The sequence below is a fragment of the Hevea brasiliensis genome, chromosome 5 (genome assembly GCF_030052815.1).
Source record: "Hevea brasiliensis isolate MT/VB/25A 57/8 chromosome 5, ASM3005281v1, whole genome shotgun sequence".
Lineage (NCBI taxonomy): Eukaryota > Viridiplantae > Streptophyta > Magnoliopsida > Malpighiales > Euphorbiaceae > Hevea > Hevea brasiliensis.
Window position 1 is genome coordinate 106,956,775 of NC_079497.1, and position 27,844 is coordinate 106,984,618.

General features: G+C 31.7%; 2 protein-coding genes, 1 non-coding gene and 1 pseudogene across 3 annotated transcripts; 1 reads left to right on the forward strand and 3 right to left on the reverse strand.

Moving 5' to 3' along the window:
- The first annotated feature begins 1,090 nt into the window (after positions 1-1,090).
- On the forward strand, positions 1,091-15,137 carry LOC131168936 (gamma-tubulin complex component 3-like; annotated as a pseudogene).
- A 1,672-nt stretch (positions 15,138-16,809) lies between these two features.
- Positions 16,810-18,312, reverse strand: LOC110656645 (uncharacterized). Its single transcript, XM_058147319.1, has one exon. The coding sequence runs from the start codon at positions 18,140-18,142 to the stop codon at positions 16,874-16,876; it is 1,269 nt and encodes a 422-aa protein (XP_058003302.1). The 5' UTR covers positions 18,143-18,312; the 3' UTR covers positions 16,810-16,873.
- Positions 18,313-18,812: 500 nt separating this feature from the next.
- Positions 18,813-22,059, reverse strand: LOC110656646 (DNA-3-methyladenine glycosylase). The gene is made up of 6 exons (XM_021813518.2): positions 21,623-22,059; positions 21,306-21,377; positions 21,060-21,183; positions 20,324-20,394; positions 19,282-19,339; positions 18,813-19,199 (listed from the first exon to the last, which is right to left on the reverse strand). The coding sequence occupies exons 1-6, from the start codon at positions 21,938-21,940 to the stop codon at positions 19,036-19,038; spliced, it is 807 nt and encodes a 268-aa protein (XP_021669210.2). The 5' UTR covers positions 21,941-22,059; the 3' UTR covers positions 18,813-19,035.
- Positions 22,060-27,407: 5,348 nt separating this feature from the next.
- Positions 27,408-27,514, reverse strand: LOC131180304 (small nucleolar RNA R71). Its single transcript, XR_009149080.1, has one exon. It is a non-coding gene; the product is annotated as a small nucleolar RNA R71 (small nucleolar RNA).
- Positions 27,515-27,844: the final 330 nt, after the last annotated feature.

The following is a 27,844-nucleotide window of genomic DNA, read 5'->3' on the forward strand; positions in this document are numbered from 1 at the left end:
TTGATATTTTACTCTCTGAGTTGAATGCTCACTCCTGTTCAATATTTTTTCAGGCCACAGGAGGAGTTATTTTACAGAGTAACCTGTTTTCTTCCTCGCAGGTTTAACGTCGATTATTTAATTGTTTTACTATCTTTTCTAAATTAAAAATCTAGAACTCCGCATGTGTTAGTAATAGTGTGGACCTTGTTAGAGATTGTGTTAATTTAAAATTTTGAGACTAATAAATGAAGATTTGTATGGTATTTAAACAGTTTGTAAATGAGGTAACAGGGTTGAGCGAAGCTCCCCTTATTTCAGTTTTTGATGGCTATCAAGTTGGGTTGACCCGAATAAAAATATTTTATTTTATTTAATTGTATTTACATGTTGGACCTAAGTTTTTGGGCCTTGGTTATGGATTTGAGAATAGTAAGGCTTACTACAGGCCTCGGGGGCTTTATGCCATCCCAGGTCCTAGTGCCGGTCCGGCCCATAGGTTGGGTCGTGACAAAAACCGAGGCAATTTTAATAAGGTCATTATTCCTATATAAGCCACACATGCACGCTGTCCACAATTGATATGGGATCCCAAATGACCAATCTCTGGGCACGTTCGACTCATTCGTGGACCTTAACCAATGCTACTTCAAAACACTCGGCCTTACCTTTTGTTTTCACTCAATTGTTTGTGAGTAGATAGACACACACACGTCTTAGCGACGAGAATGGAGGCTTGTTAAAATTATGATAATTTTAATAGGATTTTTATTTATATATAAATCACATATGCATACTGTACACAATCCACGTGGGATCTAACGACCGAAAGCCTTTGTTTGGCTGGTTTAAAAATATATGAATGTAAGTTTTATCGGTAGGATGTTTTTACATGAAAGAAATTTTGAAAGCGTTGAAGCTGTTCCTGCACGCATACAAAGCACTTATCAAAACACCATTTGAAAATTATAGAACTTCACATTTCATCGCCTAAATAAAATAAAAAAACATCATCTCCTCACTCCCCAGCTCACTAATCAAACCCCTCACTCACTTTCTCTCTCTTTCTTCATTTCTTTTTCTTTTCTCAACGCTCTCTCTCTGTTGAGAAATGGAGGAAGAAGATCATCAGAAGATCCTAGATTTAGTCAAGGAACTAGTCCATTGCTTACTCTCCCAAAATACCAACCCTAAAACCCTAAATTCTAGCACTAACCACAACCCTTATTCACCCGATTTCTAGAACGGTCTCCACTACGCTATACGCATCCCTTCCAGCAGATTAACTCCCTCGATTGCTCCTGATGCTGCTGTAATCGCTGAGTCTATTAAGCGCTACCTTGCCACTCAAGGTAAGTCCTCGCAGGCTCTTACTTTCGCTGATCTTTATAACAAATTCGCATTAAAAATGGGCCTGGTAGCATTAATAGTAAGTGGGCAGTCCTTTATTTGCTCAAAATTATATCCGAGGATAGGAAAACTTCCAAAAATGGACCTAATTCGGTGCTTTATTGCCTAATTTAGCTTTAAACGACCCTGATTTGAACAATTATTCCTGGATTCTCCATAATTTAAAGAGAGGAGATAGGAGTTGGGATAATGGAGTTTTATTGGTCACGAAAGACCCAGAAAATTTACGTGAGATTGCATTTAGGGAGTATGTGAATTTGGTTAGAGAGGAAAATGAGGCGTTTGAGGAGGTTTTAGTGAGAGATGTATTAGATGCTTGTCAAGGTATTGATGGAAAGTGTTGAACCCATGACCTCAAAGGAGCATAGATTTTGATGATAACAAAACTCAACTAGAATCAAACTAACATTGTTTTAGGTGTTGTGCTTCTCAAAGGATAAAGAAAAAGATTCATAGAGTTGATGATGAACTTGTATTTTAAAGAAAGGTTGACAATCCTAAGATAACATAAGATGAATCAAAGACAAAGAAGAAAGAAAAAGGTTACCTTCCAAGCTGCATTGAAGATCAAAATTGAAGGTACATAGTTTAGAAGTTAGTTTAAACTTTAAGGATTGCTTGTAAAAAGATTTGAGGAGTAAAAGTCGATGATACTTATTTTTAATCCCTCAAATTCTTATCCTAAGTTTTCAAAACTTATTTTTGAATCATCAATGGCCTAAAAGTATTTTTTTCAAAGTTATGCAAAAAAATTTTCCTGGTATGCTAACTGGTTTGCTACTGTTTTGGTATGCTAACTGGTTTGCTAACTGTCTCAACTTTGCACAACATCGCAAAAAATGACAAAATAACCGCTATTTTCTTGAAATTTGAAATTGTAACATTCAAATGAATTTTCAAATAGTCAGAAATAATCCAAAGCTATAAATACACTTACCCTTGGCAATTTTACACTTAATGAAAGTCTCTCTACTGTTCCTAACATTTTAAGATTATTAAAGCTTTCATTCAAAGTGCTTAAATTATTTTTATTGCTCATCATTGGCTTGCCTACTCATCTGTTTTTTATAGATTCTGTTGTATTGAGTGAGATTGAGTTTTAAACACCTTCTTACCAGTTATGAGAGGTCATACAAGCACCTATTAAAGCTTGATTGTGAAAAGTGTTTGGGATAACACTTGAAAGAAGTGTGAAGCTACTTGTAAAAGCTTTGGTGTGAAGATTTGTAAAGGACTTTTGTCTCTTGCCTTTAAAAGAGAAGATTAGTAGAGTGAAGACCAAAGTGGGATCTTTGAGAGAGTGGATATAGGCTAGTTAGGCTGAACCATTATAAAAATTCAGTGTTTAATTCTCTTAACCCTTACTAATTTATGTATATTTATTTCTAGTTGAATTATTTTTATTAAGTTGAGAATTGATATTGTGTACTGTCAACACTGCTGCAAACTAAAAAATTCTGTTTACCGTTGAATCTGCTGATATCTAATATAATTTTCCTACTGCTATATCTGTCCAATCGATGTATTCTGCTTATCGCTTCTATTTGTCTTTGTAATTTTATTCAGATTACTGAAATTTTTACTTAGTGCAAATATATTTTGTCATATCAGTATACTGCATGTTTTTAAGCCAACTTTGTATCAACTAATTATTTGAACAATATCACACACATTTCACAGTAGAAAATTAGGTTGAACTAAGTTGCAATTTTTTAAAGATTTTGAGCAAGAACCGAAAAATTATTTTAGTCCAATCCACCCCCTTCTTGGATATATTTTGGGACATCAATTTGGTATCAGAGCTTGTCTCTCTTGCTTGAGGATTAAACACTTTAGAGTGATCCATACACATGGCTGGTTCATCCAGTAACTTTGCTAGTATACTTGCTCCTTTAGTAGAAGGTTATTCAATCACTAAACCACCACTTTTTAATGGCACAAATTACTCTTTTTGGAAAACTAGAATGGGAAACTTTATATAATCTGTTGATATTAATGCTTGGAGAATAATTAAAGATGGTCCTTATATTCCTTATAAAAGTAGTGAAGGAACTGTGGAAATTTCTAAAGCTGAAGTTGAATTTGATGACAAGGATTGAAAGAAAATTTCTACAAATGCCAAAGCTATTAACATTCTTCATTGTGCTTTTAATATTAATGAGTATAATCGTATTTCAGGTTGTCAAACTATAAAAGAAATATGGGACAAACTATAAAAGAAATATGGGACAAACTAGATGTAACATATGAAGGAACCGATGTAGTGAAAGAATCAAAGGCAAACCTCCTCATCCATGATTATGAGTTATTTGAGATGAAAGCTAGTAAAACAATTGCTGAAATGAGTACCAGATTCACTGATCTTGTCAATCTTCTTAAGGCTCTTGGAAAGAAATTTAAGGAACAAGAACTTGTAAAGAAAATTTTAAGATCTCTTCCAAAGTTATGGAAAGCAAAGACCATTGTTATTCAAGACACCAAGGACTTCAGAAAGTACACCTATGATGAGCTAATTGGTTCTCTCATTGCACATGAAATGATCTACTAGAAAGATGAAAATAAAGGTGATCATAAGAAAAAGAAAGGTACAGCCTTCATATCTGAAAAGGTTGATGAGAAAAAGAAAAGTGTTGCTTTCAAAGCTAGTTCAAGTGATGACTCAAGTACTTCATGTGATGATGATGAAGATATGGCTATGATAGTCAAGAGGTTTAAAAAGGCATTTAGAAAAGGTGGAAGCAAATACAAGAAGTTCACAAAGAAATATGCTCCAAAAACTCCAAATCACTCAAGTGAAATTATTTGTTGTGAATGTAAGAAACTAGGCCACATTAAACCTAAGTGTCCTACATGGAAGAAGAAAAACAAGTTTAGAAAGGATACAAGTAAAAAGGCAATGGCAGCAACATGGAGTGATAGTGACTCTTCATCAAATAATGACACAAGTGACAAAGATATTGCAAACAATTGTATAATGGCAATTGAAGAAAAATGTGAAAGCTCACACATTGAAGATAGTGATAATGAGGTAAATCTTGAAGCTTCTAATCTTGATGAGTTAGAACTTGCATTTGTAAAGATATATGACAAATATAGATCTTTTAAAGGGAAATGCAAAATTTTGATACATGAAAATTATGCTTTAAGATCAGAAAATACTTCTTTGAGTATGGTTTTAAAGGAAAATGAATTTTACAAATCTCAAATGAAGCTATTTAAAGAAGTTAATGATGAGCTTCAAAGATCAAAAAAAGTTTGTGAACAACTTCTTGAGAAAAATAGAATTCTTGAAGCAAAAGTTGAATCTTTGACAAGAGATTTAACTAAATTTATGAAAGGAAAAGAAACGCTTAATGTACTTCTTGGGAATCAAAGATCCACAAATGAAAAATTTAGAATTGGTTATGATGGATTTATGAAATATGGAAAATACAAATATTATTTTGTTAAAGCTTCATCTTCTTCTCAACCAAATATTACATGCTTTTATTGCAATTTAAGGCAAAGAAAGTGTGGGTGCCTAAAGGAACCCTACCTAATATTACTAACATACAAGGACCCAAAGTTGCTTGGGTACCTAAGGACAGTTAACTGATTTCAAGTCTGCCTAAGGAGTATGCTAAAAACAGAATACTGGTACATAGATAGTGGCTGCTCTAGGCACATGACAGGAAATAAAGGCAAATTCTCCTCTCTTACTTTGAAAGAAGAGGTTATGTCAAATTTGGTGATAAAAGTAAAGCTAAAATCATTGGATGTGGAACTAGTGGTAAAAATCCCTGCATTGAGAATGTTGCATTAGTACAAGGTTTGAAATATAATTTTTAAGTGTTAGTCAACTTTGTGATAATAGTTTTAAAGTCATTTTTACTCCTACACACTATGAGATTAATGGAAATAATGTTATGTTTGCTGGTGCTAGAATAGATAATATTTACCTACTTGATTTAATAAGCCTTGAAGAAAATTGTGAAACATGCTTTATGACTCTTGATGATAGTGCATGGTTGTAGCATAGAAAATTAGGACATGCTAGCATAAGCACACTCGCTAAACTTTCTAGAAGAAATCTTGTTAGAGGCCTTCCGAAGTTAAGTTTTAAAAAAGAATTTCAATGCAAAGCATGTGTACTTGGTAAGCATACAAAATCAGCTTTTAAATTAAAAAAAATGTTGTAACTATGTCTAGACCATTAGAGTTATTGCATCTTGATCTTTTGGTCCAATCACACCTAGAAGTTTAGGAGGGAAGGCATACACATTTGTAATTGTTGATAATTTTTTAAGATTCACATGGACTTTCTTTCTTGCTCATAAAGATGAAACCTTTGATGTATTTGAATCTTTTTGCAAAAGAATTTAAAATGAAAAAGGCTATTGTATTACATTGTTGAGGAGTTATCATGGAAAGAAATTTGAAAATAGATTGTTTGAAAATTTTTGTTCTCAAAATAGTATTTATCATACTTTTTTAACTCCTAGAACTCCATAACAAAATGGAGTTGTTGAAAGAAAAAATAGATCTTTGTAAGAAATGACAAGAACAATGCTGAATGAAAATAGTTTACTAAAATATTTCTGGGTAGAAGCTATAAATACAGCATGCTACATTCTAAATAGAGTTTCCATTAGAGCTACTTTAAAGAAAACTCCTTATGAGCTTTGGAAAGGAAGAAAACCTAATATTGCATATTTTCATGTCTTTGGTTGCAAATGTTACATTTTGAATAACAAAGACAACAATCCCAATAAATTTGATGCTAAATCTTGTGAAGGAATATTTCTTGGTTATTCAACAAATAGCAAAGCATGTAGGATTTTCAATAGAAAAACCTTGACTATGGAGGAATCAATGCATGTACTTTTTGATGATGCTAACACTTCCTTACAAAGGAAATATTCTTGTGATGATGAAAATGAGCATATTCTAAATTTCAAGAATTAAAATAAAGATAAGCTTGATCCAAAACAACTAGTAGAGGATGATCAAAATGACAAAGAAGAAGAACTTCCTTGTCCCACAAATTTTGAAATTCAAAAAGACTCCTAACAAAATGTGGAAGAACTACAAATTAAGGAACCTCAACATCAAGACATTCTACAAGAATGGAGGTACCATAAAAATCATTCCAAAGATGACATTCTTAATAGTCCATCTCAAAGGATGATGACAAGAGCTCAACTTAGAAGATATTTTAGTAATGTTGCTTTTGTCTCTCAATTTGAACCCAAAACATAGGATACTCAAAATGATGAGAATTGGCTTCTTGCTATGCAAGAGAAACTAAATCAATTTGAAAGAAATAAAGTGCGAACACTAGTTTCTAAACCTAAAAAGCATTCTATTATTGGAACTAAATGGGTATTTAGAAATAAGATGGATGAAAAAGGGTATGTAATTAGAAATAAAGCTAGACTAGTAGCTCAAGGATACAACCAAGAGGAAGGTATTGATTTTGATGAAACATTTGCTCCGGTTGCTAGAATTAAAGCTATTAGAATATTATATGCATTTGCATGTTTTAAGAATTTCATGCTTTATCAAATGGATGTTAAAAGTATATTCTTAAATGGATATATTGATGAAGAAGTTTATGTGGCTCAACCTCCTGGTTTTGAAGACCCTCATTTTCCAAATCATGTTTGCAAGCTTACTAAAGCTCTCTATAGTTTAAAGTAATCTCCTAGAGCATGGTATGAGAGACTTAGTAAATTTTTGCTTCAAAATGATTTTAAAAGAGGAAAAGTAGATACTACTCTTTTTATTAAGAAACTAGGAAAAGACATGCTCATTGTGCAAATCTATGTAGATGATATCAATTTTGGTGCTACTAACCATTCTCTTTATAAGAAATTCTCCAATATGATGAAAAGTGAATTTGAAATGAGTATGATGGGTGAACTTACTTTCTTCCTTGGATTGCAAATCAAACAAATGAAAGATGAAATTTTTATAAATCAGTCCAAGTACCTAAGGGATATGCTAAAGAAATTCAAAATGGAAGATATGAAAAGTATTGGAACTCCCATGAGCTTAACAATCAAATTAGAGAAAGATGAAAAAGGTAAGGAGATAGATAATAAACTCTATAGAGGTATGATTGGTTCTTTGCTCTACTTGATAACATCTAGATTAGACATTCATTTTATTGTATGTTTATGTGCAAGATTTCAATCATGTCCAAAAGAATTTCATCTTGTAACTGTTAAAAGAATTTTTAAGTACCTTATTAGCATATACAACATTGGCTTATGGTATCCAAAATGCGAATCATTTGATCTTATTGGTTATAGTGATTCAGATTTTGCTGGTAGTAGATTAGACAAAAAAAAAAAAAAACACTTCTGAAACTTATCAATTTCTAGGCCATGCATTAGTTTCATGGCACAGTAAAAAGCAAATTTCTGTTGCACTTTCTACAGTACAAGCTGAATATATTATAGCTGGAAGTTGTGTTGCACAAATTTTATGGATGAAACAACAGTTTGAAGATTTTGAAATTAAGTTTGATCACATTCCTATAAAATGTGACAACACTAGTGCTATGAACTTATCAAAAAATCCTGTCCAATACTCTAGAAGCAAGCATATTGAAATTAGACATAATTTTATTAGGGACCATGTTCAAAATGGAGATATTCAAATTGAATTTGTTCCTTCTGAAAAATAACTTGCTGATATTTTTACAAAACCATTTAATGAGAAAACTGTTTACAAAATAAGAAGAGAACTTGGTATGACTGATGCTCTTGCTTAACATTTGATGCATATTCATGTTACTATGTGAAAATGAAGTGATATATATTGATTTGTGGTGTTAAAAATGTGTTCTTAAATTTCTAATACAATTTGAAAATTTATTGGTCTGATCTGACGTGAACAGTATTCTGCAGAATTTAATGACAGTAGCATACTAATCTATTTGCTAATTTTCTTATTTGCTAAGTACTTTACCACTGCTCCTAATTCTTCATTGGCAAACTGGTAGTTAGGTCTGATTGTACTGAAATTCTAAGATTTTTTTTTTCTGAGCGTCTATTTTGTATTTTTAAAAGTCATATTATTTAAATACCCCTTTTGTTTAAATCTATGTTTCTTTATGTGTTTAGAGGGCAAAATAGACCTTTTATATATTAATGAACATAATTTCTAGCGCGGGACTCAAAAATTTGCAGAACCATCAGTCTTCTCTGTTTCTCCACTGATACACGATATCAATCTCTCTGCAAAACTTCCATTTCTATCTTTTCAAGTTTAAATTTCAATTTTTTTCCCTTTTTCAACGCATCTCTTCCCTAAATCTGATTGAACACATCTCTTCTCCATTGTTAACCCGTTTCACTCACAACCCTCTCTGCCATCATCTCCTTTCATTTTCTTTAAAACTTTCGAAACCCATTTCCTCTCTAACAAAGCCCTTATTCCGCATTTTTCAAAAACAGAAAATCCCTAAAATCCTTTTTGCTCATTCCCCGATATCTCTCTCTCTCTCTCCGAAGGAAATCAATCAACATTAGTTCTTTTTGGGTTAAGTTTTTTCGACACATTCTCTCTTTTTCTCACTTTCACTGACCTTCATCCGCTCTACAAATATCAGGTATTTTATTTTTTTTGTGACATTGTTGTGGTATTTATCTTTTTATATACATCTTCAATTTTTCTTGAAATTAGTTGATGGGTTTTCTTATTTTGAGCATTTTCATGACAACAAAATGCATTATATGTCAAAATTATAAATTTGTTATTGATATTCACAAACCTTGATATTTCTTACTGTCTATTCTTAAAATTTTGAATAATACATGACATTGCTTCAAAAATTTACTGTTGTTCTTCTAATAGTTATACGTTGACTGCTCACATTATTCATTTTGTGAACCTAGCATTATCTATCCCTACTACCAACCCTTTCTGATTTGGTCATGGCACATTTAAAAGGAAAAGGAAAAGAAAAGGTTACCCCAGCCTCATCATCTTTAGATTCTGCCAATGCCAGTGTCCCTTCATCACCTCCTTCTACACAGAAAGAAGCTCCGCTGGTCATTTAAAAAACAAAAGAAAAGTCCAAGAAGAGGACCAGTGAGCCTGTCCAGGAGAAAGGTTCTAAGAAGAAAAAGATTTCAAAAGCTCTAATTGTGCTTATGGAAAGGGTCATTCATGAACCAATGTACATCCACTGGTCTGCTTTTAATGAAGTCTCTGTTTCTTTACAGTCTCTATTTGAATACCAAAAATGGGACAAATTATGCTCTAATACTGAGGGAATATATGTGGATTTAGTTCAAGAATTCTATAGAAATTTGAGAGTTGATGATGCTGAAAGTGATGAATCTTTTAACGTTAAAATGAAAGGAAAAGTTTATGAGGTGACAGTAGAAAGGTTAGCTAGAGCCCTAGGCATCCCAAACAGTGAGAATAGAATCTGTTCTCACAAAGAAGTCTTTGTTGTTGGAGGGTTTAATAAGAAAGATTTTGAAGCTGAAGTCTTTAAAGGGGAAGTGAAAGATAAAACCAACAACACCCATGCTCACCAACACATCAAAATCCTTCACAGCTTCATCATTTATGTATTGAATCCTAGAACTGGTAGTCCAAACTATTTAAGCACACTTGATCTCTGCATAATATGGCATATTGTGAATAAAATTAAGTTTAATCTTGCCTACTTTATGCTGAAACAAATCATGAAATGGAAACCACCTTACAAACTACCCTATGCCCATCTTCTTAATGACTTATTTAGAGATTTTGGGATATCTCTAGAAAATGAGAAACTTAGAACAATTATGATCCCCATTACAAGCCTGCAGAAAGATGATGATAGTAGGAAATTGAGGTTTGAACAAGGTGTTAGGTCTAAGGATAGTGCAAGTGATGCTTTTTATGTTGAAGGAATTCTGGAATAAGTGAATAATTTAAGGCGATTTGTTGAGATTGAATTTGGAGAAATACAAAAATTTAGATCTTTTCAAGATGTTCTTATGAATGCACTTGATTCCAAGATTGATGGAACTTTGATGATGATGTATAAAATTATGGATGAGTTAACCAAAATCAAAGTTCATTTGAGTCTTTCAAGCACTGAAGCTAGAGAAACCAGTAAGGCTACTGCCACTGGTTCTGTTCCACAAACAGAAAAAGAAAAGGAAACAAAAGAGGAAAAGGAAGAAGAAGAAGAAGAAGCAGAAAAAGAAGAAGAGGAAGAGGAAGAAGAAGAAGAAGAAGAAAAAGAAGAAAAAGAGGAAGAAGAAAAGAAAACAGAATAAGAAGAAGAGGAAGAAGAAGAAACTGAAAAAGATGAAGAAGAAGAAACTGAAAAAGACGAAGAAGAATCAGATAATGAAGATTCTAGCAATGATAGTGATGGAAAAGGAAGCAGTGAAAAAGAGAATGGAGATGACATGAGTGACTCTGCTTCTGAGCAGGAACCACTAACTCCTGCTCCTGCTGCACCTACTAAAGGAAAAGCAAACTCAGCTAAAGAGGAACAAAGAAGTAAGCAGAAAGAAAAAACTGATAAACCATCTGGCAAAAAGGCTAAAATTGATAAAAAGCCTACTGCAGAATCTGGTATTGCTGCTGCATCTGAGTTAGCTCTTGGCCCTATTGTCCCTTTAACACCTAGAACTGCAATGGCTACTGAAATCCTTCAAATGTTGAGTGATAAACCTGTCAAGCCAAAAAGGGTGAAGATGGCTGCTCCAAGACAAATCAGAAGAAGCTCTAGGCTGAAGGAATAGATCACCATACTAGATGCTTACTGATTTTATTTTATTCTATCTAATAGTCTGTCTCTTAGTTTGCTACTCTATTTGTTATTTTTAGCTTTCTGGATGTTAATTAGTTTGCTATATTATCTACTATTTTGTCTATTTTAGTTCACTGCACTTAAACTGATTTTTTGTTTATACATATGTGCATGTTTTCTCCCATGTTCTTTTGATAATGACAAAAAGGGAGAGAAGTGAATGATTGATATTGTTGATATAACTTGTGATTAATATGTTGTTGATATAGCTTGTGAAAATATCTTGTGCATATTTAGTTAGTATTTTAGTCTTACTTGCCTAAAACTCCTTGTGACTAAAAATGCTTATGAATATTTCATTGAAATTATTAAGGAGGAGTTATTTGTTAATATGTGTTGATATATATATATATATATATATATAGGGGGAGTTATTCCCACATATACATTCATACACATACTCACACTTGTCAATTCTTATATGGTGATTCAATTGAGTTTTGTCATCATCAAAAAGGAGGATATTGTTGAACCCATGAGTTCAAAGGAGTATAGATTTTGATGATAATAAAACTCAACTAGAATCAAACTAATATTATTTTAAGTGTTGTGCTTCTCTAAGGATAAAGAAAAAGATTCATGGAATTGATGATGAACTTGTGTTTTAAAGAAAGGTTGACATACTAAGATAATACAAGATGAATTAAAGACAAAGAAAAAAGAAAATATTACCTTTCAAGCTGCATTGAAGATCAAAATTGAATGTATATAATTTAGAAGTTAGTTTAAACTTTAAAGATTACTTATAAAAAGATTTAAAGAGTAGAAGCCAATAATATTTATTTTTAATCCCTCAAATTTTTATCCTAAATTTTCAAAACTTGTTTTTGAATCATCAATGGCCTAAAAGTATTTTTTTCAAAGTTATGCAGAAAAGTTTCCTGGTATGCTAACTGGTTTGTTATTGATTTTGGTATGCTAACTGTCTCAACTCTGCATAATATCGCAGGCTATTTTCTTGAAATTTAAAATTGTAGCATTCAAATGAGTTCTCAAACAGTCAGAAATAATTCAAAGCTATAAATACACTTACCCTTGGCAATTTTGTACTTAATGAAAGTCTCTCTACTGTTCCTAAACTTTTAAGATCATTAAAGCTTTTATTCAAAGTGCTTAAATTATTTTTATTGCTCATCATTGGTTTAACTACTCATCTCTTCTTTTAGATTCTGTTATATTGAGTGAGATTGAGTTTTAAACACCTTCTTAGCATTTATGAGAGGTCATACAAACACCTATTGAAGCTTGATTGTAAAAAGTGTTTGGGATAACACTTGGAAGAGTGTGAAGCTACTTATAAAAGCTTTGGTGTGAAGATTTGTAAATAGTTTTCGTCTCTTGTCTTTAAAAGATAAGATTAGTGGAGTGAAGAATCAAAGTGGGATCTTTGAGAAAGTGGATGTAGGCTAGTTAGGCCGAATCACTATAAAAATTAAGTGTTCAATTTTCTCAACCCTTACTCTTTAAACTTATGCATATTTATTTCTGGTTAAATTATTTTTATTAAATTGAGAATTAAAACTATTTACTGTCAATACTGCTGCAAACTGAAAAATTTTGTTTACTGTTGAATCTGCTGATATCTGATATAATTTGCTTATTGTTATATCTGTTGTCAACTGATATTCTGTTTACTGCTCTGTTTGCTGTGCTGTGATTTTATTCAAATTATTAAAATTTTTATTGAGTGCAAATATATTCTGTCAGATCAGTATACTGCATGTTTTTAATCCAACTTTGTATCAACTAATTATTTGAGCAGTATCACACACATTTCATAGTAGAAAATTAAATTGAACTAAGCTGTAATTTTTCAAAGATTTTAAGCAAGAACTGAAAAATTATTTTACTCCAATTTACTCCCCTCTTGGACATATTTTGGGACATCAGGAAGTATGTAAAATTTGATCCAAATGTTGATGGGTATGTCCTTTTGGACAACTTTAAGGTTCCTAGAGCTACTAGGCTTACGGTCAGGAAGCTATGTGAGTTGGGGTGGTTGTTCATGAAGGTTAAAGGGTACATTTCAGAGAGTATAGATCGGCTTCCAGTTGAAGATGCAGGCACTGTAGGGCATGCATTTTGTGCTACATTGCAACATGAGCTCTCAGAATACTTTAAGTTGTTGGCTGTGCTCGAAGCACAGGCAATGAATCCTATTCCTTTGGTTTCAGAGACATCTAGTTCAGGGAATTACTTGTCATTGAGGAGATTGTCAGTTTGGTTTGCAGAACCAATGGTGAAAATGAGGTTGATGGCTGTTTTGGTTGATAAGTGTAAAGTTTTGAGGGGTGGTGCAATGGCTGGGGCTATACATTTGCATGCCCAGCATGGTGATCCACTTGTTCATGGGTTTATGAGGAGTTTACTTCAGCGTGTGTGTTCTCCACTTTTTGAAATGGTTAGGAGTTGGGTTTTGGAAGGGGAGTTGGGTTTTGGACATTTTTGCTGAATTCTTTGTTGTGGGTCAGCCTGTGAAAGCTGAGTCACTTTGGAGGGAAGGTTACCGGCTCCATGCTGGGATGCTTCCCACATTATTTCACAATCTCTTGCTCAATGCATCATAAGGACGGGGAAATCAATAAATTTTCTTCGTGTTTGTTGTGATGATCGTGGCTGGGCTGATACTGCAACAGAGGCTGCTGCTGCTGCTGGGACCACAACTAGAAGAAGAAGTCTTGGATACGGTGAAACTGATGCACTTGAAACTCTGGTTGTTGAAGCAGCAAAGAGAATAGATAAGCATCTACTGGATGTTTTGTATACAAGGTATAAGTTCAAAGAGCATTGTCTTGCAATCAAGCGGTATTTACTGCTAGGCCAAGGTGATTTTGTTCAGTACCTTATGGATATTGTTGGACCAGAGCTCTCCGAGCCTGCTAATATCATTAGCTCATTCAAGCTAGCTGGGTTGCTGGAAAGTGCAATTCGATCGTCTAATGCTCAGTATGATGACCGTGATATTTTAGATAGATTGAGGGCCAAGATGATGCCACATGGCACTGGAGATAGGGGTTGGGATGTATTTTCATTGGAATACGATGCTAGAGTTCCGGTAGATACAGTGTTTACAGAGTCTGTTATGGGAAGATATTTAAGAATTTTCAATTTTCTGTGGAAGGTGAGACGGGTAGGGCATGCACTTATTGGTGCATGGAAGATGATGAAACCAAATTGTATTACTTCTCATTCTTTCACTAAGTTGCAGGGTGCAGTTAAGTTGCAATTACTTTCAACATTGAGGCGATGCCAAGTTCTTTGGAATGAGATGAATCATTTTGTTACAAACTTGCAATATTATATCATGTTTGAAGTCTTGGAGGTGTCATGGTCTAACTTTTCAAATGAGATGGAAGTAGCAAGAGATCTTGATGATCTACTTGCAGCCCATGAGCAGTATCTCCATTCAATTGTGGAGAAATCTCTTCTTGGTGAACGTTCTCAGCCCCTTTACAAGTCTCTCTTTGTCTTGTTTGACCTCATATTACGTTTCAGACGTCATACAGATAGGTTGTATGAGGGCATTCATGAATTGCAAGCTAGGTAAGAATTCATAGCTATGGACAGTGGTGCAATTAATTTTGAAAGTTGTAATTTGTTTAATGCAATGAGCATTTTTTGAATTACACCTGCTTTTCCCCCCTGTAGAACCATGGCATCCTCTTTACCTTCTCAAGACAAGAACAAATCGCAAAGTCAGACAACAGATAAATCTTCAGAACCTGGATCATGGATCAGTGATGGCAGAAAGGCCTTAACACAATGTGCTGGGGAATTCCTTCGAAATATGGGGCTCCCGGATGCCATTGCGATGGAATATACAACATTGCTAGAAGGATTCTTGCCTCAATTGCTTATGCAGCAACATGTTGACTTGAAATTTCTCCAGTTCCGGCTTGACTTCACTGAATTTTATTGTCAATTTCATCCTATTAAATAGAAGTTACTGAAGCTTAACACATCCGGGTTCAAACTAAATTTGCAATCCCAGGTATGAAAAGACTGCTTCAGTTTGACTAATAGCTCATCACCATGTGAGAACAATTTGCAGTTCATTTCTGACATCTGGACAACCTGTTTGTATTGCAATGCTTATTTTAGGTACTTGAAGATTCTTATTTCTCAACTTCTCTTTGTCAAATTTCATTATTTTGCTCTAGTTCCTTGGTCAAAGGTATTGACACCTGTATTTTACCTTTTCAGATGGTTTTTAATCCTATGACGGCTTGCATGAAAGCTTGCAATCATGTTGAAGGTATTTTTGTATCATTAAATGATGGTGTTAAAAGTAGTATAGATGGTTTGAATATTTTAGTTCAATTTCTTACTGGCGATTTTTCTTCCAGTTGCAAGCTTTATATATTTGCTTGTATATTTGTTTTATGGTTCTGCAATGGCTAAATGATGATTAAGGTATTCTAATGATTTCGACTTTGCATGTTTTTATTTTTCAACACTGGGGCTTGATTGTACTAGTGTAGTTGCAATAGAACTTCACCTAATTCTTTATCTTGTTGGTAAGCTTGCCTTGCAACAAAAAAAAAAATCGTGATTTTGTAAGGGAAGATGAGCATGCCTGCAGTATTCTAATTATCTTGCTGTCATATGGATGACAAAGACGTTATTAAGATTATAGATAGATTTGGTCTTTAAATTAATTTACTTACGGGAAAAGGGCTCTATGTATTTTCTGTAGATGGCTTGTGTTCCTGGAGAACTGAAATTAGGTGAAGGCATCTAGTTGAATAAAGGGCAAGAGCAACTTTCATCAGAGATGAAGGAGAACTGGAAGTTGAGTCCAAACTCAAGCTTGCTTCAAAGTGCACTCTAATCCAAGTAGGGAATGTACATATTTTAAACCTTCTATCATTGTTGGCACTTGGGTTAAAAAATGTTTAAATGAAGCAGCCTAGGCCAGCATAATATGGATTACATTATCGTCTTGTCAACAGAAATTCTGAGTGTTCTTTGGGTTGACAACTTTGTTGGAAATTGTCATTGAACATAATTACATGACTCAGGTTAAATGAAGGTTTTATTTTTTTCTGATGAAGACTTTAGTGTTGGAATTATCTCATGGTTGGGTCTCTAGTGTTGCTTTCGTAGATGGATTTATCACTATCCTGCAGTTTGTCAACAAAATATCGAAATTAAAGTTCATTCTGTGGTATCATCAATATTTTTGTTACATCCCAAGTGAAGAGACAAAGAGGTTGGTTTTGCCAAAGTTTCAGTTTAGAAGCATGACTTTGCTGGGTCTGCCTGGCAGAGGGAGACAAAAACCCTTGAGCGTAATTACATAATCATTGGTAGTTTCATTATGTAATTGTGAAACTCAGTAGTTTTCTCCATTTATATCATGTTTTTGTTTGCTTTTCTCTTTAATGAATATTTAAGCCAAGCATAGTCCAGCTTAATTGGAAGTTTTAAGTATTTTTATCATGTTTTGAGTTTTTGTTTCTCTAGACATATGATCTATTTGCATTATCAATTAGCCTCTTGAACTCACTGCAGCCATGTAAACATAAACAATTAATTTAAAAATTTAACAACCTAAAGCTTGTTATTTAAAAATGTAAACAGAAACAATATTAAAGGACGAATCTAAAAAAAATTTAAAAACTTGGTTGCAAATTAATATTCTAACAAGAATTAAATGCCAAATCTCAATGAAGGTCAGCCTGTCAACGAGTACTTCTTCCCAGTGAATGGAAGAAATTGCTGTTTCTTTGGAGATTCACTTCTAATAATCTTGGTCTGTGTCTTTTCTGATTTGCTTTCAGAATCAGGGGAACCAAACACTAGCTTTCGTGGACTTTTCTGGGGTCTCAACTCTGCATCAATTGTTCTTGTACGTTTATTTATCCCAACAGAAGATGAAGTGGATGAAGCCAACTCTGCCGCAGGCTTCCCATCCAAACGTCTTGCCAAACCTGTAAACGGAATGAACTTTGCTTCCTCCTTACTTGGCCCCTTCTCTTCAGCCTTCTTCTCCTCTTTAGCTATTTTGGAAGGTTTTACAGGCTCTTTATAATCCAGAGGAGGAGCAAAATCGACCTCGTAATCGGTATCAATAATGCAAACAGCAGAAGAAGGCCTGGTCTCCACTACATCGATAAAAAAATTCTTACTATTATGGTTGATCACAATAGTATCTCCAGTAGTGAGGCAGAAGAACTTGAAACTCAGGGTCCCTTCCAGGACTGCTTTTGGATTGAGAATGCCCAAGAAATCCATAGAATGGGGTTGCAGCTTTATGTAAGTTCCTCTTTCAAGGGTAGCACTCTTCACGCTAAGTAATTCACCTTCCTGCAACTGCAAATTCTTCATCATCCAACTCGGCAAAAACACAGAACCCTCATCAGCAGTGAACTCATAAACTCCGCAATGCGAAACCCGTCCAGTGGAATCGTTACTGATTTTGAATAGCATCCGGAAACCAACTTTCAGGCGCAGGAGATGCTCAAAAGCTGATGGGGGCATTATGATTCGATCACCATGCTCAAGATGGGACTTCCCAATTAGGGATAGAGGAAAACACATGTAAGTGCCCTGGAAAGAAAGGCTTCTTTCAATATTCATATGTTGAAAGTGATTTTCTTTGGACGTGTTTTCTCTGCCATGATTGCTTTCTTCTTGTTCCTCCAAATAATCATCGTAATCAGAGGGTCCGTAGCTACTACATTCATCATCATCTTCTTCTTCTTGAGAAGATTTGTTCTGATCGAGGGGATAAGGGCTTTCTTGGAAATCTTCGGGAGGCGTCTGCCTTTGCTCTTTAGCGTCTCCCATGGCACAAAAAAAAGAGGATTCTGATTTTGCAGAGATTATTTTTTTTCGTTTATGCGTAAGTGCGGTGCCTATATATAACTGGACTAATCCTAGTTGATTAAGGCCTTTTAGCCACACGGATACACAACCTCTAAATCCCAGTGTTTTCATCATTTATACTAGTTAGTAATTCTCACCTAATTAGGAAAGCAATTTCTACGAAAAACAAGCAATTTCCCTAGATGATTCCTTTCTAGTCAAGGAAACCTTAAAACACTACCTCTGAAGTTTGAAGCGATTAAAAAGGAAAATAACTCCTAATCGTCTTTGAATTTTATTTTGTATGTTACTTTTATCCCTTAATTTTAATTTATTATTAAAAAATTTTTAAATTTTAATTTTATTTCACATAAGTTTCTCTAATTTATAATAATAGTTTTTCAGGTTAAAAAAAATTACTAAAATTATTATTATTTTCTTTAACTTATCTCCTCTCATACTAAAAAATAAAAAATTGATTATTTTATTCATCGTGGCCTATCACAAAAATGTTAATTTTATCACAATGAATGGTTTCAGGAAAGGAAGAGAATTATCCTTCATTAAAAAGTATTGAAATTGCATTAGTAGACATCACAGGAACAAAATTAAAGTTTTAAAAATTTTAAATTTAGGGATAGAAATAAAATATATGACAGTCTATAAAAATTACCCTTTAATAGTTGAAATTAGTATTATTCTCATGGATATAAAAGTAGAGAAAGTGGAGCACTTCCAAACACATTAATAAAATTTCATATGCTAAAATTTTTCTATATATATATATTTTCCCTTTATCGTCTCCTTTCTTAAAAACAAAAAATATTGGACAAGACCCAACTGGACTAGCAACGCCTTCCAAAATTTCACAAAATTCACAGGAACGTTTACTTTAAGATGCTTAACGTATTCATTTTATTCATGTATCTGAGTCACTATAAGGAATGAACCTTAGAAGTGACACTTGACAGGTTTAAGATTGAGGGTGTTTCTGTACAACTCATAAAAATAGCTCATTGCTTCCAAGATCAGGATGGCCTCAGGGTGTTTTTAGGTGCACTTATCCAAAGGGTACCAGCAATGGCAAATCTCCAAAATGCACTAACATGCTCTGGTAAAGCATATTCAATGCCAACACGTGGACCGATGAGTATGTTTTCAGGCTCAGGTCCATCCAAGAGTTCTAAACCACCTGTAACGTATCCATTTATTTAATATCAGGATTGCATAAATTCCATTAAAATTTATAGATTGACATGGAAACTGGAGCTTACCAGGCGTATAAAGGGGATGATTCGACCATTCCTTTGAAATCCCCAGTGCTTGACCAATCTAAATGCAACAATGAATAAACATTAAGCACGCTAAGGAACCTGACTATACCACAGTTGTAAGATCTGAAAGAAAATTTCAAGGTTTCACACAATACATATATTTCTTTCTACCATAGTGCAATATGGCAGCATAACATAAGAATCAGTTCCAAACATAAGAAGGGGAATGGAAAAGAAGCAACAAAAGATCGTTTTTTTTTTTAAAAAATTTTTTATTTTGCAATGCTTGCAAGGGGCAAGGAAAAGCTGAGGCCTCACTGGCTGTCATTATCAATGAGGGAAATTTCTATTTTCTACTCATATTCGCCATACAAAATAGAAACTCTCTTCTACTTATGTGTATGATACTGATGCCAACTTCCGTTTAATGGTTTATAGCTAAATGTAACAATTTCTTCTTGACTGCTTGCAGGGCAATGGGAAAGATAAGGGATAAAAGAAAATCAATCTAGCCCGTGAACTGTTTACCAAAGAAGCAATCACAAAAACTAGTAATGTTAATCACTAAAAAATTTTCATTCCATATTCAAATTAAGGCTAATGCCACAATCATCTTTCATTTTCATATTTATGTTATCTTTATATTAAGCAGTCTAAATTCAACTTATAAAAAAGAAAATTTTCTCATAAAAAAATTTAGTTCTGATTTTTGAAGTTAGTTGAAGTCCAGTGCCATGGCACACTTTCTAACTTATCCACATCTGGCTAATCTACTTGGCACCAATGGCAGTCATGTTTAAATGAATGGCTCCATCAATTTAAACAACAGAAAAAAAAAATTGCAGATTTTAATCTGGCATGAATTAGGTAAATTTTACTTGTTATGGTTCAACTTAATTAGGGAGGTATATATTATCATACATTCTTTTAAGCAACATCCATTCTACTTAAAATATTACAAAATTCATTTGCATGTGTGTAAATGAGTTTACAAATCATGAACACAACAACTACACTAAAGAAAAGAAAATGAAATAAAAACCTTCCCAGGCCCAGTAAGAAGAACTGGCTTATCAGTTTTCTGACCTCGACGCTGCTGAATGGTATCCAACCCTGTAATTAAGCTCAAAATGATTTAAGGAACGAAAGTAGGACAAAGGGTGAATGCCTTATTCAAGCTTTCTTCAAGATGAGATACTTCCATACTCGAGTAACAGAATAAAGTCTCAATACAAGTATTTACAATTTAAGCAGTACCAGATAGTTATAAACATGGTCTTAGGCAAAAAGCTCAAGCATTCCGTGTCCTTGCCTTTCAAGTACATATCATTGAAGGAAAGACTATTGAAAGTCATTTCATTGCTTTCACATTGTTCTTGTAATGATTTTAACTGCATTAGGATTGTTATTTACTTACTGAAATTAGCACCCAAGCCAATCGCTTTCATGAGATTCTGTACATGCCTAATCTTTATGAGCTGTAGTAGAATTAAAACCACTGAGGTTGTTAACTTCATATTATAAAGATAAAATCCATATATAGGTCAAATGATAATTGAATGAATGAGTTGGAGTTTTCCAATTCAAGGCGACAATGCAAAATAATTATCATTGAAGCCTCCTTTTATATAAATTCCCAGTAAAATGGTTTGCTAGATTTGCAACGATATTCCCACCATTGAAACAAAAGAATGACAGCCATAAAATTCAAAACAACAAGAAGGCAAACACAGCTAGCGACTTTCAAAATGATACTAAGTATATCAGTGGAAAATTACCACTCATGGGAGCACAAGATCGTATCAATACTGCAGCCCCAACCCCTTCCTTGTCTGCAACTACATTAAGCATTGTGTGGAGACCATAGCAAAGATAAACATACGCATGCCCTCCCGGTCCAAACTATATCCAGATAAACAAACCAGATGCAAAGATTACTACCAACATTCAAAATTTTGAAATCATTCAAGATGTAAAAGTGCTGCAATTATACAAATGAATTTCAATAGTCAATAATGTCTTACAACTGGAGCTGTTCTTGCGGTGATACCAAATCTGCCGTGACAAGCTGAATCATTAGGCCTGTAAGCTTCAACCTGTCAAACATAAATTCCTTATTACAATTTCAATATGGTCTTACATGTCAGCCCCTTAACAAATCGAAGTATTCAAACAACGTAAGACTAAAAATTCTAGCTTTTCTCATTGTTCTCAGTTATCGCAGCAATCAACGCATGTAATAAGTTCAGTATCGCCAAAAAAAAAAAAAAAAAAAAAATCAAAATCTCTACTTTTCAAAGAGTATCTCGAGAAACAAACAAAACTACTTTTATTGCATTACCTCAGTAATCTGAAGAACAACATCATCTCTCCTAAGGAACTTGCCAAGCAAGCGGGGAGCAAGATCAAGAGCGTCAATTTGAAAAAACTCGAGGGGCAATATTCTCATTTTATCAAAAGATAGTGGGTTTGAATTTGGGATTGTTAAAGAAAGAATTTTGGTTTGGGTTTGAGCTTGGCATGACTTGGATTTGGCCCTAATGGTTACAGATTTCAGGCGCAGACTCGGCCGAGTTTCCAGGTCTTTATCGCCGGGTTCGCTCGGTTGAATCGCCTTCGTGGATTTCGCGACTCGCTTGAATTGCTGAGCCCTTTTCATTTCCTTGTTGGTGAGGGACCAAAGGAAAGGCGTTCAAAAACGAGAAAGGAAATGCCGTTTAGCCGTTTACTCTGGAACATGAGCGGCTTGTCGACGGCACCGGTATGGGCTTTTGGCGGGTTTATTTTTATTTTTATTTTTGTAAGGTTCAATTTCTTTTTTTATTTATTAAAAAAGATAGGTAAAGTGTTCAATTTAGTTTAACCTATTCTTAACTTTTTATTTAAATTAGCTTAAAAATTTTTATTTAAACTTAATTTAATCTAAAAATTAAAATTTATAGGTTAAATTTCTTAATTTTATGATTTAAATCAAAATTAAGAAGTTTAATTTTCTTATTTTTTAATTAAATTGAGTTTAAATTGAAAATTTTAAATTAAATTAGGTAAAAATTTAAAAATATATTAAATTAAATTTTTATAATAAATATAAGAGTGTAATTAAGTTTTAAGTCGAAAAAGATATATGAATGGAGAATAATCTCTTCTTAGTCCTTTCACAATGTTCATATAAAAATTTTCAATATAGTTAATTATTTTTTAATTAAACACGAAAAGCAAAAAAAATAATATCAAATTATAACATTTTAACTAATATTTTTTGATATTAATGCATTTTAAGATAAATTTTATAGTCTTTGTATATTATATTTTTTACTATTAAGCTGTTTCATAAAAAATAATTTAATTGAAAAATATTTTCTAAGGAAAATATCTTTTAAAAAATAATTTATTTTTTATATTTGATTATAAATTTGAAGTATATTTAAAATTTTTTTATCTAAAATATATTAATAAACCTTAATTTTCTTTTCATTTATATTACAATAAAAATATTTAGATTATACAAAGTTTACTTTTTTAAATATTTTTATTATTAAACATAAAAATATAAAAAATAATAAATTGATTACCTATTAACTAGTAACGAAAATCAATTGTTAAGAGTGATCAATGGATTGGTAAATTAAAAAATATGGGTTTATATCATATATTTATATATATATATTTTTTATATTTTAATATGTTAAATTTATTTTTTTAAGATTGATTTCAAGATTATCTCTTATAGTACAATTTACGATTATTATTTTCATTTAATAGACTTTAATTAAATAAAAAATTAAAAAAAAAACTTTTTTTTCCTTTCAACAGAAAAGCATTTTCTATTTTAAGTGTTTTAAAAAAATTACAGAAAATATAAAAATATTTTCCGTAGCAGCCTAAATTGTAAGAAAAAGTTCAATGAGTTTGGATCTAACGGTAAAATTTCAAACTGAATTGGGCCTGGCAAACCCAAGCTAATTGGTTCCCACTTCCCAGATCATCGGAGTAGAAGGCACAGCAGTATGAACTGTGAAGGGAGGAGAGAACATTCACTATGCTGAAAGTGCTTTTTATTATTTATAATATTTATAGTTATATTTTTTATTTTTTAATTTAATTTTATAATTTATATAAATTTAAAATTTTTAGAATTTAAAATTTAATTATTTATATAATTTTAGAGTTTATATAAATTTAAAATTTTTAATCTTGTTTATATTTAAATTCTACTTAATTGAATTTTTATTATAATATAATTTAAAATAAAATTTTATAAAAACACTTTCATGATTTATATTATTTACAAAAAATAAGAAATTTTTTATTTATATAAATAGCTTTTTTAATGAATCATAGTATATTTTTATCTTTATCTTATAATTATTTATGCAAAAATATTTTAATACAATTATATTTAAATTTACATAAATAAACAAGAAAATAAATTAATTTTTTCTAGTCAAACATATGAATTTTTTTATCATTTTTTAAAATTTTCTTTTAATTTAATTTCTTATAAATTTATTTAAAAATATTTCATATAAAATAAATTTATATATTTTTAATTATAGATATATCTCTAAAGTTCTTAACTATTGCATTAATATATAGATTAGTTCTCATTAAAATTGAATTTAGAAATCTTATGTAAATAATACTGCATTTATTGATAAGTTATATATATATATAACAATGGAAAAATATTGTAAAAAATTTATATTTATTGATTTATAAATAATATTTAATTATTATATAATATATAATAAAATCATATGCATATAAAATTTTTAAATAATATATAATTACATATAGAGCATATAAAATAAACTATATATATATATGAAAAAAATTAAATAGATAAATATATTATTTAAAAAATTAATAACTAACATAAACATATTTGAGTTTAATTATAAAATTAATATAATTAATAAATTATTGAAATTTATAATATTGATACTTTTATTTTAAAATGGTAAACTATTAAAAGTTTAAAAATGTTAATGTATGTATATATATAAAAAAATATATAATATTTGTTAATTTTTTAATAGTATAATCTTATTCTAGTATGACAAATAATGAATACGTATAAAAAAAATTAAAAATAATATTTTGAATATATAATTGTTATTTCAATTAAATATATTTATATTTAAATGTAAACTTAAATTAATATTAATTTAAAAATAGTTTAATTTTCATATGAATATAAACATCATATCATTTATTAAAATTTTTATTTATTTAGATTCAACAACTTTCATTTTTGAAATTTAATATTTACTTTTAAAAAAATAATTATAAAAAATTTAATTTACAAATATGTTATAAATTAGTTTGATAAAGTGTTTTATTGTAAATCATATAATTGTTTATACGTTTTTAATATAATCATTCTAATTAAAATTAATAATATACAAATGTGAGTATTTTTTATTATATTAGTATTAATTTTTTCATTTTTTATATAAAAAAATTTAGTTATTAATTTATTATTTATAAATAATTCATTAGTATTAATATATTTATTAATATTATCTTTAAAATTTTTCTTCATAGCATATCATGAGAAAATATAAAACTAAATAAAATATTATATACCCACTAAAAATTAATAATATTAATACTTATTGATATGAGTGTCCATAAATAATTTTATTAAATAAAATTAAAAAATAAAATAAAAAATAACTAAAAATTTAAAATTATATGAAATTATACTAAATTAAATTTATTTCACTATTATTTATATAAAATCTTAAACAATTGATGCATACATTTTGCATAGTCATTTAGGTCTAATTTCATAGCTATTTTATTTTATTATTAGTCATTTTTAGCTAATTTCATTAGTTATTTAGTTAGTTTTTCATAATTGTCAATTTTGAATTAATTTGTAATTTTTACTTTGTTTTGTAGGAAAATTGGTGTTTTTAAAGGACTGAAGAGAAATTTTGCCATTGAGGAGTGACTTCTACAGCCAAAGATGTCAAAAACAAGTTTTCAAGCTGAAATATGCATTGATCAAATTGTGCATAACTTGCCGCATAAATAAGCTATGCAGATCTGCATAAGGAGGAAAATCACTGTTCCAATACCTGCCGAATGGTGCATAAGGAGAGTGCATGGCTTATGCAGATTCACGCCTCCCTTATGCAGATTCACGCCTCCCTTATGCAATCTCACGAAATCGTACATAACCTATGCACCAAGTCATGCAGTTTCGCATAAGTGAACCAGAACCAGCGGAAAACTGCATAAGGGACTGCATAACTTATGCAGTCCACTTATGCAGTCCCACAAAGGTTTCATTAATGAGCTGGCAGAAGATTCCCTCAGAAAATTCCTCCTAAAACACACCATTTTAGGGCTCCATGTCAGAAAATGCTATAAATAGCCTCATTTCCCATTTTAGGAGAAAGCAGAAAAAGAAGGGAAGAAGAGAAAAAGGGGCAGCTGAAGAGACACAATCATTTTCCACACCATTTCTAACCAGATTTGAAGATTTCTTTCTTTTCTTACATATTTCCCACATTTCTAGTGTTGAGCTTTTTGTTTCTTAGATTAGATTAAAGCTTTATTTCCATTTAAATTCACAATATCTTGTAAATATTATGGATAGTGAGTAGTTTTAATTTGATTCTGGAGTAAGGGTTGTAATATTTGAGATATTTGTGGATTTTGATTGGGTAATCCATATTTTGTGATCTTAATGAGTTTTATTCATTTCTTGTGTGCTAAATGACATGCTTAGTGTAGGATACCATTAAGTGATGTTCTTAATCCATAGTTGAGGCACCGAAAGGAGAAAACCTTGTGATAGATAATCAAGGAATTGGACTTAATTAACTTAGATCTAGAAATAGACTAAGGATTAAGAGGATTTATAGATTAATTAAGGAACTTAATGGGTTTTAATTAACTCTAACTCCACGAAAGTAGGATTAGATTGATTAAGGCACTCTTTGTCCCACTTGAAAGGGTATTCAAAGGATTTAAGAATTAATCTCCTTAAAACCCGTAAGTTTCGCAAGATTGGATAACCAATTTGAAATCCCAAAATAGCTCGAATATGAAATCCCGAACTCCGGAATCGCCTTTTTATAATTGTTAATTTCCAATTGAATTTAATTACTTGCCATTTTAAAATATTGCCATATTTGAATTTGCTTATTTTAATTTGACGCAAATTTAGTTAAATCATTACATAATATAATAGATTATTAATTTTGCACATATAGATTTCATACTCCAATACCCATCAACCTATTGCTTTAATTTCAAAATTAGTTCAATTTAGTCAACTTTTATATCAAAAATTAAATCATTAACACAACTCCTCGTGGGAACGATATCTTTTCTATATTACTTGTACGACCCGTACACTTGTGGTTGGGCCACATCAAGTTTTTGGCGCATTTACCGGGGAGTTGTTTGTTTAAGATTGAATTCTTGATTATTTTAGTTGTTTTTAGTTTTATCTTTGTTATCTTTTCAATTTTTGTGTTTGTTTGTTCTTTTTCAGGTACTTTTAATCTTTTATGAGAAGAGCTAGAAGTACAAGTGACACATCCTTATTGTTTAATCCTGAAATTGAGAAATTTTGCAAAGCCAACAAGAAAGAAACCAGAAAAAGAAAAGAAGCATTGAGAGAAACTGAATTAGAAGCAAACATGGCTGATGAAAGAATGAGAATTGGTGGTAATGCTGGAAATGATCGAAACAATGAAAATGCAGCCCAAGGTGAAGAGATTATAAATGCTAATGTGCCTAGGGGAAGTATGATGGATCATGCTTTTCCTCGTTTTGATGATTTGAGAGAGAGCATAGCAAGACCAAGAATTGATGCAAATAGCTACAAGATGGATTTTGGAGTTCTTCAAATGATTTAAAATTCTCAATTCGGAGGACATCCTTCTGAAAATCTACACACACATCTGAAGAAGTTTGCTATGATTTGTGACATGCAAAAACAACCTGGAGTGTCTGATGATGCAGCAAGATTGAAGCTATTCCCATTCTCTTTGAAAGATAGAGCATTGGATTGGCTTGATTCTTTACCTCACAACTCCATTACAAATTGGGAGCAACTTACTGATGCATTTCTTGCACAATATTTTCCACCTGGAAAAACTCAAGAATTTAGGAACCAAATGACAGCTTTCAGACCAAGAGAAGATGAAACTCTTTATGAATCATGGATGAGATGGAAGGAATTAGAGAGACAATGCCCACATCATGCCATTCCAAAATGGATGATAAACCAGAATTTTTACACAAATGTCACTCCTGCAATTAGAGGGATTATTAATGCTCAAACAGGAGGAGAATTTATTATGAAGCATAAAGATAAAGCTTATGAGCTATTGGAGAAAATTGCAAAGAACACTCATCTTTGGAGTAGTCCAAGAGGACCAGCTCCAACTCAAAAAAGGCAAGTTGCTGGAATGTATGACCTTGATCCATTCAATATGATTAATGCAAAGTTTGATGCACTTACAAATGTCTTGGCTAAGAAGATGGAAGATTTAAGTATGTTGGTTAGTTCATCATCATCATCTGGAAGTTCACAACA